Here is a 14,812-nt window from a genome sequence, read left to right as displayed (position 1 = left end):
AATCCCGAGTTGGTGTTGGCTAGACCTCACTCTCGCAGCAACTAAGTACCACAGTACCTCAAAGGCCCTTAAAACAAGGCTCCAGACTTCTAAAACAAACTGGTCAGGCTACTATTGGGCCTCACCCCCCGAACCCACCTTAACTCTCTCAAAGGGCACCTACGGACGGCTGCAATTCGAAACTGGCCCCGGTAAAATCTGAATCCCCCACCCACCCCTTTTTCCTCTCACTGTATATGTTTTTTCCCCCTTTTTTAACCTGCTTTATGATGATTTCCTGTTTTTGGCTATATAGAAGTGTATATTTGTACGTCTCTAAATGTTATGATGAATTTAAAACGGTGGACTTACTCTTGTAAACAAGTGTAATGCTTTATGATGTCCTCCACCCACAGTTCAATCAATCAATCAATCAATCAATCAAAGTAAAAATAAAAAATAAATAAAGGTTGGTGTCATCAGAGCCACACTAGATCCACAACATCTTGTATATCTTTGTATAGTTTCAGAAAATGTTGATATAGTTGCAATTACCTTTGTCCACCAGGAGATGGTGACATTGTGCAAACCGTTCAGATTACAGCTATTCATATTTAGTGTAAAACATTAGGACGGTCAGAATGTTATCATTATTTGTTGTTGCACTTTCCTCTACTCTTGCACTGCCCTATACTCTTCTCCTCTCCTCTTCCTCTCCCTGAAGTCCACATTGTAGATTTCAGTTCAAATAAAACACACGACTATCTCCAGAGCATAGCAGTCAGCAGTCTACACTCAACTTGACTACAATCTACAATCTATATCCTACCAGTCTATCTACCAGAGCAGGGGTGGGCAACTTTGACGATAGAGAGGGCCATTATATTTCCACACCCACTCCAGAGGGCCACATTCCATGCATGTCGTAGCAAAAATAGTGTCGCGATGCGACGCGTTTTGAACTTGTAGATCGGCTATTTTTGCTAAATTTGAATTGAAATCCTGAAATTTGTATTTATTTTCAAATGCATTTAGTTATAGTTATGTTAACTTTATTAACTAAATACAAATACATTGGGCATAAAAAAGACAACATTTTAATAGTAGTACTTAGCTGAAGTCAATAATATATCAATATTACGATATTAACCTGAGGGCCGCATTAAGTTATGGTGGGGGCCACATGTGGCCCCCGGGCCGCCAGTTGCCCATGTATCTACCAGAGACAGGCTGGTTTTAACTTGGTCCAGCAGACTGGACACAGCCAGCTAAAAGCTACAGCTCCACTGCTTCTCACCCGACACCATTTGGGATCACACAGGTAATCTTATAGTTACAGTATGTTGTACTACAACTACTACCAGTGGTACATTACTGCTACTAATACTGCTACTAAATAGAACGTTTTCTGAAAATGCATGTTTTCCTTGCAGGTTGTATTTGAGCCCAATGCTAATTCTACTGCTTGGCTTACTGAAAACAAGTGTCCAGCAGAGGAACTCTATTTCTATTCAGAGAATCGAAATAGAATTAACCAGTGTTGTTTTTGGCAGCAGTTTTGTTTTAGTCATAGTCTTTTGAATAGTTTTCCTTTAGTTTTAGTCACATTTTAGTCACCAGGAATGTCTTAGTGTTAGTCTAGTTTTAGTCGACTAAATATCATACGATTTTAGTCGACTAAATCTAAGGCTGATTTAGTCGAGTAAAATGTGTTTTGGCGGGCCTTGATGCTGTCGTAATGATGTAATGAATAGCAGATCTACAAGCACACAACGCGTCGCGCTGCGACGCGTTGTGTGCTTGTAGATCTGCTATTTTCAGCATGCAACCAAGTGTAAGTTTTCATGTAGTTTCCATTTAGTTTTTGTCAGTGAAAAAGGGTAGTCGACGAACATTTTTCGTCTTAGTTTTAGTCGACGAAAACAACACTGGAATTAACATATATTTATTTACATCTTGGTTCTCAAACGGCACATCTGCACTACCCCTATATGTCAGCATGTTATCCGTATAGCGAAATGCCTGGTGGTGAGCTCTAAAACCAGTGTTGTTTTCGTCGACTAAAAGTATGACGAAAAATGTCGACTACCTTTTTCCACCGATGAAAACTAAATGGAAACTAAATGAAAACTGAGCTATGGTGACTAAATCTAAGACTAAATATATTGACAATTGCGTCAACAACATTTTAAAAAACTAGACTAAAATGTTAGGAAGGGACTAGTGGACAAGAGATCCAGTAGAAGTCATTTTACAATTAGTTGCTGAAAATAGCAGATCTACAAGCTCACAGCACGTCGCGCGGTGAGCTTGTGGGCTTGTAGATCGGCTATTCTTTTATTTTTGTCATTACGACGGCATCAGGGCCCGCCAAAATACATTTTGTTCGACTAAATCAACTGTAGATTTAGTCGACTAAAATCGTATGATATTTAGTCGACTAAAACTACACTAAGACATTCCAGGTGACAAAAATGTGACCAAAACTAAGTGAAAACTATTCAAGAGACTATATAGGCCCTCATTTATCAACCGTGCGTACGCCAAAATATGGGTGTACGCCGAAATTACCGCAATTTTCGGCATTTACGATTTGCGCCAACGTTTGATTTTGAACTTGAGCCAAGACAAAAACCACGTCTGGTCGGGAGCTGTCGTACGCTTTGTCCTCACCTGTTTTTCTGTCGTAGAACAGCGGAGCAGCATTGTTTGACCAGCTGAGAGGCTGTCACAGGCATCTAAACATATGTATTCACTCCTAAAATGTTAATATAAAAGTATATGTATGTAGTATGTATGTAGGCCTATATGGGCTACATGTAAAAAAAGAAAAAGAAAAGGAAAAAAGGAATAGGCCTACATCAACGATGTGTCTGTGTCATATGAAATTGGTAGGAGATTACCAACTTTACAAGCAGTTAAAATCGCGCAATTAAAACAATGTTGCAAGTTTAGATGCTTAAGCCATTTAAACAGTGTTTTGCATGAGCGCATGCCGGTGCCCCCCCCCCCCCCTGGAATAGTTAACTGCATCGAGAGTGCATGCTGCTATAGTCAAGTCTACCAACCAACGGGTAGGCTATAGCGCAATCTACACTACAGCCATGTCTTTCTCGAGTTACATCTCGTCGTTTTAAGGATAAACCTGACGTGTCGCTCGAATGCCAAATGTGCCGTGCCGGCGTGCCAGCGCAAAATTGGGGACCGCTGCCCGCATCGGAGTTTGGTATAGGCTAAACCACCCAGCCAGGCTGCCAGCCCAACAGTGCCAGTGTGCCACATGAGGCTGGTTTAGGCTGCACATTTATATAATTGTCAGTTGACAGCCCAGCCACACGACTACTGCGACTAGCGAGGTAATCTAAATAGATTGTCATAAACGTGCATGGTCGCAGTGTCATGAACGGACCACAGTATAGAGACAGACAGGACAGGAGAGGAGGAAAACAGCAGCGTGTGTGTGCGCCTATTTGTTATTTAATTCATTGTTCACATGCAGGTTCAGATTTTTGTTCACTAATATATTGTTGTAGGCTATATTAAATGAATAAATACTTTAATAATTTAATATAGGCTACAACTAACTACACACGGCAGGCGCGTAGCGCGGATCAAATGATTGACTGGGCAAATTAGCATGGGGGGGGGGGGCGCATCCCCGGCCGATAGTGAAGTGTGAACTGTGAACGGTTTGGGGAACCATTTTAAAACAAAGGCGGCTTGCATGCTGTGGTTTACTAACCAGAAATGTGCATGCACAAGGCTCAAAGTTGGGCCAGCTCTAAACTGACTGGGCCACGGCCCGTATGTGCGTGTGTGTGTGTGTGTGTGTGGGCAGCAAGGCAAGCGAGAGCAGAAACAGACAGGGTACTACAGCTACAGCTTTATTTAATTCATACAGGTGTTCGTTCTTTATTTATTTAAGATAGGCTACAACAAACCAGTTGGACTTGCAAGTTGCGTGTGCGTGCGTGCGTGCGTGCGTCTGTGTGTGTATGAGAGGGGGGTGACTTTTTTATTGACTTTTTTCGTCATGTAACTATGGTTTCCAAGGTCGTACTGCAGTTGTTCATGTCGCAAAAACGAGGGCGAGGCTTGATTTCATAGGGCGTGCCAGATAGATTTCAGCCGTCACATTTATAAACGTCCGAACGAAATTAAGGAAGGATCAGCTGTCTACGATCACTTCATAAATGCCGACCCGACGTGGGTGTACTACGAATCCTACACTCGAATTTGGGGCAGAATTTACACTCAATTGATAAATGAGGGCCTATGACTAAGACTAAAATCAAAATTTGCTGGCAAAAACAACACTGCTGTAAACTCAATGTGGTTGCTAGAACAGTGGCGAGAACGACCAAACCTACATACTGTTTTGAATGCCTAACTTCAGTCACTGCCCCAATATGAAGAACTTTAAAATCTTTGCATTAGTTTTGCAATGCAGTAAATGTTTTCATTTCCAAATGGTTTAAACCAAGATTTAGACCCATTGGATTTAATCTCATCATATGTAGGCAGATAAGTATAAGCCTGGGACTGAGGTTACATATGTAGGTATAGGGAGAGATCTCAGATAATTTGGCAACTCAAGACTATAATTTAAATAGTATTATTTGTGGAAACTTTATTTTTCACCAGCTGGGATTCAAACGCATTATTATTCAGCTCTACAGACCTTCCACGATCTGCTGAACTATAGCTGGGGTTGATGGAGAGAAAACAAAGCATTCTGTCTCTGGAGGATCAGCTCAGATGTCCAGTCTGTCTGGACGTTTTCACTGAACCACTGATGTTACAGTGTGGTCATTCCTATTGCAGGTCTGTCTGTCTGTCTGTCTGTCTGTCTGTCTGTCTGTCTGTCTGTCTGTCTGTCTGTCTGTCTGTCTGTCTGTCTGTCTGGACATATTTGCTCAAAGTGTGGATATTCCCATTGTAGCTCTCAATTCAATTCAATAGCCTTTATTGTCTCCGAGGAGAAATTTGTCTTGGGCACCAAGAGACAGCGTTATACATTACATACATACATAGGCTACATACATACATACATACATACATACATACATACATACATACATACATACATACACACACACACACACACACACACACACACACACACACACACACACACACACACACACACACACACACACATACATACATACATACATACATACATACATACATACATACATACATACATACATACATACATACATACATACATACATACATACATACACAGTTCATAGTACAAACAATAGTTATCCTACCCACACTGTGCAAATATATCAAGGTTCAAGTATTGCAGTATTGCACTCTCCCAGTAGCTCTGTGTACCTGTCTGTATGCCTGTCCACGTCTATGTCTGCGTGTGTCCAGGTGTTGTGTTGGATCCATGACAGTTGACCCAGCAGGACAGCTACAGTGTCCAGTCTGTCGCCGTGTGGTCAGCGCAGATTGTCCTCCTCCCAATGTCACCCTGGCAAGAATCATAGAAACCTTGCAGGTAACCCTATAACCCTAAACCTGACCTGACCCTGCTCTAGACTTCTGAACCTGTGTGTGTGTGCGTGCGTGCGTGCGTGCGTGCGTGCGTGCGTGCGTGCGTGTTATATGTTTTTCATGTGTTTCATGTTGTATTTTTGTGTTTCAGCATTACATGGATGTGTTGTGTCTTTTCACATTATGCTATACCTACTGTAATGGTTTTGTCGTGGTTTCATGTGTTTAAGTGGTTCTGTTGTCATGGTTTCATCATGTGTTTAAGTGGTTCTGTTGTCATGGTTTCATCATGTGTTTCTATGTGGTCTGGTGGTGGTCCAGGACAGTGGTCCTGTTGTCATGGTTCCATCATGTGTTTCTATGTGGTCTGGTGGTGGTCCAGGACAGTGGTCCTGTTGTCATGGTTTCATCATGTGTTTCTATGTGGTCTGGTGGTGGTCCAGGACAGTGGTCCTGTTGTCATGGTGGTTTCACCATGTGTTTCTATGTGGTCTGGTGGGCCGTCCAGGACAGTGGTCCTGTTGTCATGGTGGTTTCATCATGTGTTTCTATGTGGTCTGGTGGGCCGTCCAGGACAGTGGTCCTGTTGTCATGGTGTCATCATGTGTTCTATGTGGTCTGGTGGACCGTCCAGGACAGTGGTCCTGTTGTCATGGTTTCATCATGTGTTTCTATGTGGTCTGGTGGTGGTCCAGGACAGTGGTCCTGTTGTCATGGTTCCATCATGTGTTTCTATGTGGTCTGGTGGTGGTCCAGGACAGTGGTCCTGTTGTCATGGTTCCATCATGTGTTTCTATGTGGTCTGGTGGTCGTCCAGGACAGTGGTCCTGTTGTCATGGTTTCATCATGTGTTTAAGTGGTTCTGTTGTCATGGTTCCATCATGTGTTTCTATGTGGTCTGGTGGTGGTCCAGGACAGTGGTGGTCCTTCCGGGTTCCCTGCAGATATGTGTTCTCAGCACCAGAGCCCTTTGGTTCTGTACTGTGAGGATGAGAGGACAGTGATCTGTGGTCTTTGTGGAAGCATTGGATCGCACCGCGGACACACAATCACGCCGGTCGGCAGTGTGTACAGCCGCATGAAGGTACGCACGCACGCACGCACACACGCATGCACGCACGCACGCAGGCACGCACGCACACACGCACGCACGCACCAGCCTGCCACAATGTCATGGTGGTACAAACAGTACACAGATTGATAGGTAAATCTCAGCATTAGAACAGAGTGCCGCGCTATGAGCTTGTAGATCTGCTATTTTTTTTAAATCGTGAAAATGAAACTCAAATCTTTGAATATATTCTTTCAGAGTGAACGTTTTCAGCTCAAATATTTGCATCTGGGGGGTCCCTGGAACAACATGTTTTCAGATGGAGGTCGGCGAGCCAATTACATATAATTCTGGGGGTCCTTGACATGAAATAGTTTGAGAACCACTGACTTGGAAACATAGGTTTTTCAGAAAACTGTGGATTTAGAAGCCTTTATTTGAATCAGCCTCAGGTCTAAATAAATAACACAAAATAAATATAATTGTTATTTGGCGCAGATCTCACCCAAAGGTGGCTATAAACTCTAAACATTAAAAGACAAAGTAGATTTGACAGACCTACAACATTATAAAGCCATGCATGTGTCCTGCCCGGCCTGGGAGCTCAAAACATTTACTTCCACGGCAGCCTCTGCTACTGATGACTGTGTAAATGTTACTGTGTATTCAGTGCCTGATAAATAAAGGTTAAACATAAGGACATTGTAACCTTTTATATTATCCAGAGATATCAGATTAACAAACACTACACTGATTAAACTCTGTTATTGAAATGTAGCGTTTGGGTTTCATTGAACCAGGACACGGGGCATATTTCACCTGTTCTGGTTCTGTCTCTCGTACTGATTAAACTCTCAAATGAACTTGAAACTTTATGGTTGTGTGTGTGTGTGTGTGTGTGTGTGTGTGTGTGTGTGTGTGTGTGTGTATGTGTGTGTGTGTGTGTGTTTGTGTGTTTGTGCGTGTGTGTGTGCTTCAGGAGGATATTTCAGGTCTAATGAGCCAGTTTCAGAGCCAGAGACGTAACATGGAGGATGAGATGTGCAAGATGGCGAACAACAAATCTAGAATCACTGTACGTAGTTGTGTCAATGTGATCTTACTTGAAAACATATTACTTATTACTGTCTTGGAGGAGTAATTCATTTTACTACAAAATAACACATTGTTTCTTGTAATAGGTATTGATTGTAGTCTAATCTATGCAGTGCAAAGCTGAAATGACTTGACACACGGTAAAGGGCCCCTTGGTGTGCTGTGCTCTTGGGTACATGCCCAGAAGTGTTAATTTTGTTGACTAAGACTACAGACTAAGTCGACTAAGGTTTTTCAGAAGACTAAATACTAGGACTAAGACTAACTGGTGTGGTATTCAAAAGACTAAGACCTGAGATCAGATTCTAAAAATGTCTTCTACATTCTGACAGTTTTCTGAAAAAGCTATGTTTCTATGTCAGTGGTTCTTCGATTTTTCAAAAATAGCAGACCTACAAGCTCGTAGCGCGCCACTCGGTGGCGCGCTACGAGCTTGTAGATCTGCTATTTTTCAATAGCTAAATTATAACATAATGCTAACACCAGAAGGGGTTCCCGCCCAAAATGGGTTAAGACTAAGACTAAAGACTAAGTCGACTAAGGTTTTTCAGAAGACTAAATAGGACTAAGACTAAATGGTGTGTTATTCAAAATACTAAGACTAAATCAAAATATTGATGCCCAGATCTTCCTTAATCTTGATCCAGCTATGAGCAATGTTAAACCGAAAGCATCACTCTGACTGCATTCGTCTCGGTAAAAAAAAACACTTAAAAAAATAAAGGCTATAGCACAAGATAGAGGCTATACAATGGAAATGTTGTTGAGTTGGTGTGTGTCTAAATGTCTGTATGCATATAGATTTAGCATGAGTCAGTGGAGTGAAAGTAGACAACAAGGGATACTGTTTATACAGCACACACACCTTGAAATTAATCAGTCATCTATGACGTCTGTAGGGAGATATTTAAATGGAGCAATGTCAGGTATTCAAATGCAATTAATTCTGGGATATAGCAGCTGAGACATATACTGTATCGTAACGTGAAGTGATGTCATCATTTTATCATTATACAATTAAAGGTTGCTGTTATTAATTAGTTGGGTAAGACATTACAATTAAATATCACTTCAATGGATACATAGTTGTTCCAAAGACGTGTATTTTGAGCTGAGAAAGTGAGAACGCTGAAAAAACATATATTGCTAGTGTAAGCCACTATAGTTCCAAAACGGTTGAGTCAATGTATGCCAGTGATAACCTCATTTTAAGGCCCAAACCACACCGCTGCAACTCCTTGCAACCCCTTGCAACAAAACAAACCACACCAACTCCTTACAACAAAACAAACCACACCAACTCCTTACAACAAAACAAACCACACCAACTCCTCGCAACAAAACAAGGAGTTGCATGGCGACCCTCTTAGGGCTTAAAACTGACCCAGTGACCCCTGACCCTACAGTATGTAAATATGTAGCCTCGGAAACCCAGACATTTTTATTTCCAGGGAGAAAAAAAAAAGTCTGGGTCCGAGTCCACTTCAATACGGCATACAGTAGCGCAACCGTCGATCACTCTCTGCTGATTTCTGATTGTCTGCAGCTTTGTTAAATTGATTTTTGTTTTTGTGTGTTTGTTAAAACACACGCACACACGTACACGTACACACACACACACACACACACACACACACACACACACACACACACACACACACACACACACACACACACACACACACACACACACACACACACACACACACACACACACACACACACTCCTCTCTCTCTCTGTCGCTCTAATGAATTAGTCTGCTTATGCCATAGAAAGCATAGGTGGACCCCAGGCTAGTAAATATGTAATGTCTCAGTCTCCCTCTCGGCTGTCCAGATGTAATTGCTTACTGCTAGGGCTCATGTTTATTTTGCTCCCGATCCGATTCCGATCATTTGATTTTGAGTATCTGCCGATACCGATTTTTCCCGATTTATATTTTTATAGAACCTTATGCCCTAAAATCACAGACAATATCCAGTCTAATATCATACTCTGGATTTAGTCCTATTGATACTAGGGATGTCCCGATCACGTTTTTTGCTCCTGATCCGATTCTGATCATTTGAAAAGGACATCATCATCGGCCACCGATTTCTGATCACGTGATGGGATCGGGACAACCCTATCTATACTTACTGCTACTGTTTTGTGTGACCAATCAGAATGAGTCTGACGTGTTGAAGTGGGTGGTGAGGAAGGAGTTTGGCGAGCTGAGGCGCTGCCTGGAAGTCGAGGAGGCGGGCTTTATGAGCAAGGTGGAGCTTGCAGCGGCCAACCTGATCTCGTCCATTCAGAGCCAAGCTGAATCTCTGAGCCACGCCCTCAACCGACTACAGGAAGCAGAGAGCACTCTGGGAGATCTGAGCAACGAGGGACCCTTGGATTTCATTATGGTTCGTCTGTAGTTTACCTGTCATTTTTGTCTTTTTGTCTGTCTAAGTTCAACCAATCAACCAATTTTACCGCTATTACTGCACATATAATTAATATACCTAATGATATTTTAATTCACATTGAATCTTTTCACCGCACGGTGTAGATTTGTATGATATTCTCATCAAAATAAGTTTGTTTTTAACTGAGAGGTGACCTTCTCCTGCACTCTCCTACACTGGTTCTTAAAGGGGCATTAATACATACCTTAAAGCTAACAAACTCCTAGAACTGGAGGTCTGAAAATAATCATCAATCATCAATCATCATATATCAATGACATAGTACAATGTTGAAAATGAGTGGAATTCCCCTTTAAACGAACGCATCTGTGTTGTCGGGTGACTCAGGTCCCTGTGTTGCCATGTCTTTGCCTTGTCAGGTCCCTGTTTTACCAATTCCCTGGTTTGTCAGATTCCTAGGGTGCTACTTGCCAGTTCTGTGGGGTTTTTTTTTTTGGGGGGGGGGGTTCCAGGTCTCTGTTTTTTTCAAGATTACTGGGTTGTCTTGTCAGGACCCTGGCTGGGTGCCATGCTTCAGCTTTACCAGGTCCCCCCTGGGTTGCCAAATTACTGAGTTTTGTCCGGTCTGGGTTGTCAGATCCCAGGTTGTCTGTTTCCTGTAGGTTGCAAGGTTTCTACATCGCCGGGTTGTGTTCAATTTCTATGCATTTTCGTGAATATTAATATTATTTTCCTGTGTATATTCTCTTTATTTGTTATACTGCTTGTTTGGTAGAGGAGGATGTTGTCTGTGTTTAACATAGCCTCTCACTGTCCCTACAGAAATTTGGATCCATTGCTCCAAGGTAACTGTTTATCATTTAATCTATTGTGATAATAGTACAATTTTGTTCCTATATATTCATCAGTCCTATCCATCTCCTTTAGCTTCAGACAATACAGGACAGAGTTCACTGGGTTCAGCTCAGTCAACTTCAGACCAGGCTTTAACCACAGCGACGTCAAACTATCTGTCTGGAAGAGACTTCAACGTAGAGTTCTGCCTGGTATCTGTCTGTCTGTCTGTCTGTCTGTCTGTCTGCGTGCGTGCGTGCGTGCGTGCGTGCGCACACTGCGGGCATGTAGCCTACTGTCAGACTGAAAAAGGTGTACTCGGTTTCATCGTCAGAGAGCACGCCGCCTGAAGATGACTTCAGCCATGAGGAGGCATCGCGTGAAAACGAGCGCTCCTTTTTCCAATCTGACAGTTTTTTTCAATCGAATTGTAACATATACATATACATATACATATACATATACATTATACATACATATACAGGTTAAACATATTATACATTCTCTTTTGTGTGTGTTTGACCTTCCTTCAGCTCCTGAGGTGTTGACCCTGGACCCTCTGAGTGCTCATCCCATGTTGGAGGTGTCAGCGGGGGGGAGACATGTGGCCTGTGGTTCCACAGCCAGGAGGTTTGACGACAACCCAGAGAGATTCACCTTCAGCTACTGTGTTCTAACCAGCAGAGGCTTTAACAATGGAAAACATTACTGGGAGGTCATTCATAGTACATTCAGTACACATACATATGTACGCACGCACGCACGCACGCACGCACGCACGCACGCACGCACGCACGCACGCACGCACGCACGCAAACCATACAGATTGGTCAAAATCACGTTTTATTCATGAAAACAAAGTTATGGATTGCAGTTTTAAAATTTTGATTTACAAAAATACAATTGTTTTTTTTACTGTGGTTGTCAGGTGGACGTTGGCAACAAACCGAAATGGCGTCTGGGTGTGATCAAGGGAACAGCAAATCGGAAAGCCAAGCTGACCAAGAGCCCAGAGGGAGGGGCGTGGCTAATTGGCCTTAGGGAGGGCCGTGTCTACGAGGCTTTCTCCAGCCCCCGCGTCACCCTGCCAGTCTCCGCCCCTCTCGGCAGAGTGGCCGTGTTCCTGGATTATGAGGGTGGACTGTTGACCTTTTATGGTGCCGACGGGCCGGACGAGCTGCTGTTCATCTACAGCTTCAGGGCCGAGTTCCACGGGAAAGTCTTCCCGATATTGGACGTCTGCTGGCATGACCGTGGAGGCAACACAATCCCCCTGTCCATCCCAGAGCCAACCAAAGACCTTGCTGCATTGTAACTTAAATATCACAGGTTAAAACCATCTTCAGGGTATATTATTGCCATATATATACACCGTGAAGAAGGCAGTTGTCTGCCGAAACGTTGGTTCACTTACTCTCTGCGTCCTAACATCAATTATTGGCACTTTTGGGTATCAGTGTGTGGGGCCACTTTCTTGTGTTTTCTCTTGAAGACGTGCGTGCGTGTGTGTGTGTTGTGACGGCCCTGCCTGGGCCTTTTGTCAGGATTCTGTGTGTGATTATTATACTGCCTAGCCAGTTTCTAACCTTGTATGACCAGAAATGTCCACCTCGGAGGAAAGCCTGCAGGTCTGTGTTCCTAAACCGCTCGTGTGATCCGAGTCTAGACGTGGTTTAGACCGGATGATAAAAACAAAAAATATATAAAAAAGAAACCACTTTGTTTTGGTCCCCCTTATAGTTATGGACCTGTTTGTTTTTAGTCTCGCCAGTCGCTACGAGTCATAAAATATGGATATACCAAAGTTACAAATTCCAAAGTAGTACTTGAAGAAACTTGGCGGATTCATAAGCCACTTTCATTGGGTAGGCTCTAAAATTGTAATGCAGGGAATTATTTTGGGTAATTCTGATTCTGGTTTGGGGGTTCCGGTTCCGGCCTGATGACTACAAACCATACTACAACATGGCGTAAGTTATCTATCCGCTCCCGACCCGGATCATAAAGCCCAAATGGTATGCCTCCCTCCCAGGCTAACCAGTTACCAGTTTCCATTGCACTGCTGGTTTGGAGGGTGGAGCCAGAGGCAATCAGATGAAGGGGAGACACCTGGCCAATGTCCCCTCAAACACTATAAAACATGCAGTAATCCTGGTCTCCCCCCTCTCTCTCTCTCTCTCTCTCTCTCTCTCTCTCTCTCTCTCTCTCTCTCTCATTAGCAGGCAACAGTGCAGCACTATTTCTCTCTCTCTGTTTCTGGCACAACAGCGCCACTTTTGCCCCTACTGGTACTCATAGTCACATAGGTTAACACATAGGTTAACACGGACATTGCTGTTCCTTGGAGTGGTTGCACCACTCAAATACTGCCTCACCTTGGCCAGGGGCGCCTGATGGATGCGAAACTGGTTGGAATAACGGAAACTGCCCCCCTGGCAGGTGAAAAGAAGTGGCTTGGACTCGTATGCATAGAAGGAAGCATGAGGTCAGTCCGTTGCTCCCCCCAGGTTGGCCCAGGATTACATTAGATAATTGTCACTGGGTAAAAGTACAAATTGAAAACTTTAAATGAATTGCTTAATTCTATTTTTTTCCCCACCATTTGTTAATAAAAACACTTTGTTTTTGCTTGACCTCCGGTGTGGTTTCTACTTTTCTATTGTGTCCTTGGAGCCAGGCCATAACAGTGTGTGTGTGTGTGTGTGTGTGTGTGTGTGTGTGTGTGTGTGTGTGTGTGTGTGTGTGTGTGTGTGTGTGTAATGAGGAAGAGTTATTTCCATTTTAATTTTTATTTTATTGTTCAGTCCAGTATGATGCTGTTGTTAGTGACAACTAAAATACAATTCAAGTTGACCATGGTCGCCATGGGTTACTACTGATGTTTACAATGGGATGTTTGGGATTCAAGCATTCACCATTTTTCCATGAAATGAAAATAAAAAAAGAATCATAGCACCACAATAACACCTAGCTAAATAAATACTCTGCTTCTGACATTTACAGTAAAAATATGAAGCAAATCATGTCGTACAACAGTGAAAACGTATTTACATAACACTTATAGAAATAAGCTCCGATAAAAAGTAGTAGAAAGTCAATAAAAAAACAAGTCACTATTAGAGTCTACAGCAGTATCAGTATAGTAGACTAAACACGTTAGTATAAAGTTAAAGACAAGTTTACAAGTAGAAGATATGACATATTTTAGAGATTAAACAAACAGATCAAAATAAAACAGAGCATGTATATAGTCTACTGTCAGAATGGATGATGTGTCTAATGTCGTTCTACTGTTTGAAAGGTTCTTGTGTATATACAGTGGGGTCCCATATCTTTGTTCCTCAATCTCAAAATGGTCTCTATGGGTCCCCATAGGTACCTCTGTTAGACACACCCACAGACACACCCCCAGATTCTCAGCATAGTGTACTGTCGGAAGTTATGTTACGAAGTTATGTCTAAATATATAATCTGCTGTATATGGATGGTGTGTCTAATGTATATTATACTGTCTGAATGGATATTGTGCATCAGTAGTTCCGTGCTAATGGTTTAATATTTCTTTCTGTGACTTGGTTGAAACTCATACTTGGAAATGGTTAGCTATGGGAGTTATAATAAGCTTGATTTGAGGTGTACATGTATTATGTAAAAAAAGAAAAAGAATACAATTAAATCTGGTTTAGTTTCTTTAGACAGAAACCAAATAAAATCTGCTTTGATATCTTTAGCTTCTTATCTCTTGTGTCTATAGTTGTTCTTACGTGTATTTTTTTATAAAACATGTAAGCACTGTCAACATACAAACAAATGGATATCTTGGTCCCAACACAATAGAGCTAGAAACAGTTCCAGTGTTTGCTAATTTAGTTTGGCACATCTGACAACGTCTACAAAGGTATAGGACTAGAAATGTCCTATTTGCTGGCGATATAAAACATT

At 42.4% G+C, this 14,812-nt stretch overlaps 1 protein-coding gene across 1 annotated transcript; it reads left to right on the top strand.

Moving 5' to 3' along the window:
• Window positions 1-4,693: 4,693 nt before the first annotated feature.
• On the top strand, window positions 4,694-12,185 carry LOC306931968 (E3 ubiquitin-protein ligase TRIM50-like; the record flags this gene model as incomplete). Its single annotated transcript, XM_079513673.1, has 9 exons — window positions 4,694-4,803; window positions 5,368-5,494; window positions 6,404-6,574; window positions 7,521-7,616; window positions 9,803-10,033; window positions 10,859-10,881; window positions 10,964-11,082; window positions 11,404-11,585; window positions 11,799-12,185. The coding sequence occupies 9 exons, from the start codon at window positions 4,694-4,696 to the stop codon at window positions 12,183-12,185; spliced, it is 1,446 nt and encodes a 481-aa protein (XP_079369799.1).
• Between the last annotated feature and the right edge of the window lie 2,627 nt (window positions 12,186-14,812).

This window comes from Electrona antarctica, assembly GCF_951216825.1.
Source record: "Electrona antarctica genome assembly, chromosome: 11".
Taxonomy (NCBI): domain Eukaryota; kingdom Metazoa; phylum Chordata; class Actinopteri; order Myctophiformes; family Myctophidae; genus Electrona; species Electrona antarctica.
Note: the sequence above shows the minus strand (reverse complement) of the source record. Positions and strands in the feature narration are given on the sequence as shown.